Genomic DNA, 5,481 nt, shown 5'->3' with positions numbered 1-5,481 from the left:
GTTTTAGGTCTTTTCCGTGAAAGATTATAGTTTTTTGCGTGTGGGATAAAGTCCTTTGTGGTATAATAACCAATGGATGGGTAGTTTTTTGTGGTTTGAGTTTCTATCTATTCCTTTATTCACTGTTATTTTGGCTTGGTATCTCAATTTTGTGGCTGTCAATAAGTTCCATGCTATTAGGTGATACACATATGTGCATAAATTTCTATGTTTTTTGACCACTAAGTTCAAGTCATATGGATGAATCTTTGGTGTTTTCACAAGTTCGATGCTACATCTGATATTCACACAAAGTATATCGCTATTTAGTGGGTAACAGTCCAAGACAGGTGGATACATTGTTGGTTAAAGTGGTTCATGTTTGCTGCTGATATTTGTGTTAAAAGTGTTGGTGGTTCTCTAAATCACTCAGATTGATATTGCCTCCAAAATGCATTAATTCTCTCGTCTGAAATTTCGGTGTTGTTGCTGATTTGAAGTCCATTGCATTCTGATGGTTATTGACCTGATGTGAATTGAGTTCCTGATAATTTTGTTTTCCTACATTGTCATCTGATGTTGTTTTGTGGTATTGGCCTATGTTTACTGAGTTTGTTTGTATCCTTATAAAACTTCTGTATTGGACAGCTTCCTGCTGGTTTATTTTGTCTTTTAATAAATCTTTGTCGTTCAAAAACAAAACTTATCTGTGTTTTCGTATTTATATATGCTTTTGTGTTATTAATTAGCTTGTTTGTTTCAAAATCCATCAAATATCAATCTCTGTGTCATTTTAATAATTATTTGGCAAACAATTTATTTAATTAAACACTGGCTCTGTGTTTATTATAATATATTTTAAACTATGTTTTGCAAGTTCTTTGCCAAACAATTTATTTAAAAGAGTGTTTTCATTAACCATTATGTCCTACCTTTCTCGGCCTTTTGGCTAAGATCAAGTGTAGAAGGGAAATTATGTCATTTGTCACAATCTGTTTTTCTAAATCTTTGGCCTAATACAAATGAATCATATATATACAAAAAAGAAAAGAACTGACTTCATATCATTTTCTATCAACCAAACTGGTAACACAAATCAGTTCCTTCAAATCCTAAATCCTCCAAATTCCAGTTCATTTGGCAAATTTCAATTTTTCCAAAACATTGTCAAACCAACAGTCCTAAAAACTACACTCTCAACCAAGTTGTATAGCCAAAACCCCATAACTTCAGGGGAAATGAAGAGATTTCTGGGATCTCTCAGCTCCTACATCGTGTTTAATTAATTACAACATTTCCCCACTTTTAAAATGTGTAATAATTGGAAACTACTAATAAAATCCATTTATTTGTAAATGTTGGGTTATAATCACACTCCTTAAAAGATACGTTGGAAATGAAATGGAACAAAAAACAACCACTTGAGCAACATTTCAATACTAATCTAGGGAGTGTAATTCTACTTATGTTCTTGAACCAAAAATATTAAGAAATTTTATGAAGAAAGATATTTTATACCTTTTTTAAAGACAATAATGTTGTAATGTCATTGGTACCAAGTGGATAAGCAAAAATAAGACACCCATAAGATAATGTGAGATAAGAAATAAAGCAAAACTAGTGAAGTTGGATGAATTTAGTTTCATGAAATACTTGCTCCAATAGCCAAGCTTCAAGCAATATAATGTTCTAGCATTTGCATGCATAAAGAATTTTAAGTACAGATCAATATCTAGAGGTTGTTAACATGAAGTGCATGTTGGAAAATTAACTGGCATGACCTGAAGATCATTTTCACCGACACGATGTTTACAAGCCTAAGAAATTCTTGTATGGACCTAAATAAAAGTTTTATATATATTTATGAAATCAAACAAAATTTTGAAATTGACACCTTTAAACAACACCCACATTACAAATGTCATAAAAATACAAGACTCCAAATAATAGTATAAATAAACACAAGAACAATACCAAAAAGAAAAATAATCATTAGTAATATACATTCAAGAATTTACATCCATTCCCAGGGATCTATGCCGCTTCCCATCTTTTCTTCTTCATGGCCAACTGTAATTGCAACATATATTCTTTCCATGGTTTCTTCAGCAAACATGAAAAGCTTCTTTCTCCAGTGCTTCTTGAACAACAAAACTCCAATAACACCACAAAACCCTGTCACAAAACCACACATTATGTCCAGGTAAAACCATACCTTCAACATCTTATCAGCTGCTTTGTGTTTCTTTTTGGGCATAATACTTGGGACTTGATGGTTTGTGCAAATCTTTGGCAAGGGATGTCCACATAGACCTTTGTTCCCAGCATATATTGAAGGATCATTAAGGCTCTCCAGTTGAGTTCCTGATGGAATTCGTCCAGACAAGTTGTTGTTTGACAAATTCAGATGGCTCAAAAAAGTCAATTCTGCCATGCTTGAAGGGATCACCCCAGTCAACTTGTTTTTTGAGAAATCGAGAGATACTAAATTCCTCATGTTTCCCATGTTGTCTGGAATACTCCCTCTGAGATGATTATTAGACAGATTGAGACCATGCAACATAGAAAGCGCAGTTAGCTCCACAGGTATTTGTCCAACAAGTTGATTGCTTGAAAGGTCCATGTTGAAAAGGAAATCCCAAATCCATACATATGTAAGATCATCACCTTTTATGGACTGAATCACATTCTCATTAGAATCTGGAGCGATACGATGCAAAAAATCACTATGAACCATGGCATTTAATTCTCCTAGACAATGAGGAATTGTTCCTGTTAAGTTGTTGTATGCAACATCCAAAATCTGAAGATTTGAACTTCTGCACAAAGATCCAGGAATAATTCCGGTGAAGTTGTTTTTATGTAACCTGAAAACTAATAAAGATGTAAGCTTTTCCCCAACCCATTCGGGTATATTTCCATAGAATTTGTTATCACCCAAATCCAAGACCCTTAAATCTCGAAAATCACCCAATTCTTGAGGAAGTTCGCCAGTTAAATTATTGTCATCCAATTGTAACCAAACTAATGGTGAAAAATCAAGAGCAACACAACTTGGAATGACACCTGACAAGTTATTCGAGCTAAATATAATGACATGCAACTTTTTCAGATTCCAAAGACACGTTGGAATGTTCCCAATTAGCCTATTTTCGGAAAGATCAATATATTCCAAGTCTGTCCTTCTACACAATGACCATGGAATCGACTCATTGAAAAGGTTATTTTCCAGATATAATGCCCCTGTAACTCCATATTCAAACATATCAAAACTTATCCCATTAAGAAGATTTGTCAAAGGTCCCGTGAGATTGTTGTGAGAGAGATCTAAGAAAGGAATGAAGGGCATCTTTTGCAACCATGTGGGTAGAGGTCCGGAAATGTTAGCATTAGACAACACCAACTCCTTAAGTCTCCTTTGATTTCGAAGCCAATGTGGAAATCCATTTGCAATATTGCAAGAATGCATTTGAAGAATCACCAACTGGAATGGAGGAATCCACTCCCTTGAAACATTGAACACCAACTTAGTGTTATAAGAAGTATCCAAGTGCTTCAACATTGAAAGATTAGCAAAATTGGCTTCAAAAATTACTCCGTCGAAAGAGTTGTTTGATAAATCTAGAGAATGAAGTTTGGAAAGTTGTCCGATTGAAACTGGAATACTCCCTTGTAACATATTTGAAGACACCGAAATTTCTTGTAAAGAAACAAGTCTCCCTAAAGATGTTGGGATGGGGCCTGTTAACTGATTGAATTCTAGATTTAAATATGTTAAAGCTGCTAATTTTCCAAAGGAGTATGGAATTGAACCAGTCAGTTGATTAAAAGAAAGGTCAAGTTTGGAAAGTTTCCCAAGGAATGTGGGAATGGAACCGGTTAACTGGTTATGAGAAAGATCTAATACTTGTAAAAGTTTTAATCTTCTTAGAAATTCGGGGATTGGACCTGTTAAATTGTTGCCCATTAGATGTAAGCCTCTTAAATTGGTCAGTCTTCCAAGTGTTTCTGGAATTTTACCATTTAAACTCAGACTTAAATCCAATCTCTCCAAAGCATATTGGGAGCATTCTGATGTGTTTGTTGGTGAGTCAATCATTGCTTCATCAAAATAATTGTATGCCACACTCAATTGCTTCAGATGACATTGTCTCCAAATTCCAACATTCTCAATTTGATTAAACTTGTTAGAAGAAAGATCAAGCTCTAGAAGGTTAGGCATAACAGGAACCGAGGAACTCAACATGTTTCTTGAGAGGTCAAGGACTTTGAGGGAACTCATGTTTGTTAAAACAGATGGAAATAGGCCTTCAAATGAGTTTCTGCTCAAATCCAAGTGTTGGGTGTTAGAAAGGGTACTGAAATTAAGCTGGGAGGAAGAAAGAAACGAATTATCGAGTCCACAACTTGACAAATGCAGCTCTGATAAAGAAGGGATCAAGTTTAGCAAGTTGGCAAAGTTCAGGGACATGCTGAGATTATTGTATGAGAGATCAAGGAACGTTAGGGAAGTAAAGTTCTGAAAAAATCCAGGGAGTGGACCTTGGAAAGAATTTCTACTAAGATCGAGGTGTTTGATGTTAGGAAGGATTCTACTCGAATTAAGAAAAGGATCAAGATCAACATTGGAAAGTCCACAATATGACAAGTGTAACTCTTTCAATGAAGGAATCATGTAAAACAACATGTCCCTGTTTTGTGCTCCATGAAGATCTACTGAACTCAAGTCAAGAAGCTCGAGTGACAAAAGGCGAAAAGTCCATGACATATCATCTGTCATCAACTTATAATTTGAACTGAGATCAAGAACCTTTAAATAAGAAAGATTTCCAATGTGAGGAGGAATAATACCTTGAAAACCAGCATAAGAGAGATTGAGGTAGCTCAGCTGTTTGAAAGATCCAATGAAATCAGGGATCCGGCTTCCTTGAAAATCATTCCCACTCAAGTCCAAGTATTTTAAGTGTCTCAACTCTGCCAAAGAAGAGTTCACCTCATTTCCAACTAAGTAGAACTTTTTAAGCTGAAAAACGTACTCCCAGTCTCCTCTAAGATGAAGGTTTTCGACATTTCCAGTGACACCATTACATTGGATTCTTTCCCAAATGCAACAATCATTGCCAACCCATGATGACAACATTCCATAAGAATCTTTGACACTGTGTTTAAATTTGAAAAGAGCAAGTTGTTCTTGCTTAGAGCAAACAACATTAGTATTTCCGACACCCAAACAAGTATATGTGGTTGCAACCAAAAGAATACATATGAAAATGAGATGGAAACCCCTCGGATTCGCCATTATCAACCCTAACTCAAGTTAATTTAGAAAATAGTTGAAGTAGAAAGATGTGTTGTTATGATGAACTGATGGGTTTTTATGAACAAGAAACTAATTCATTTAGAGAGACTTAGTTAATTATTTCCATGGAAGACTTGGAAGTCAATGGAAGAGACTTGGAAGTCACTGGACAAAGACTTGGAAATCAATGGACAAGACTTGGA

The 5,481-nt window shown here is 35.1% G+C and overlaps 1 protein-coding gene across 1 annotated transcript; it reads right to left on the bottom strand.

Annotated features, from left to right (window-relative positions):
* Positions 1-1,993: 1,993 nt before the first annotated feature.
* LOC111909179 (receptor-like protein EIX2) lies at positions 1,994-5,278 on the bottom strand. Its single transcript, XM_023904963.1, has one exon. The coding sequence runs from the start codon at positions 5,276-5,278 to the stop codon at positions 1,994-1,996; it is 3,285 nt and encodes a 1,094-aa protein (XP_023760731.1).
* Between the last annotated feature and the right edge of the window lie 203 nt (positions 5,279-5,481).

The sequence above is a fragment of the Lactuca sativa genome, chromosome 8 (genome assembly GCF_002870075.4).
Source record: "Lactuca sativa cultivar Salinas chromosome 8, Lsat_Salinas_v11, whole genome shotgun sequence".
Lineage (NCBI taxonomy): Eukaryota > Viridiplantae > Streptophyta > Magnoliopsida > Asterales > Asteraceae > Lactuca > Lactuca sativa.
Note: the sequence above shows the minus strand (reverse complement) of the source record. Positions and strands in the feature narration are given on the sequence as shown.

Bases quoted from the DNA above. Each gene is read 5' to 3' on its own strand.
- LOC111909179 (XM_023904963.1), bottom strand. From the start codon at position 5,278: ATGGCGAATCCGAGGGGTTTCCATCTCATTTTCATATGTATTCTTTTG.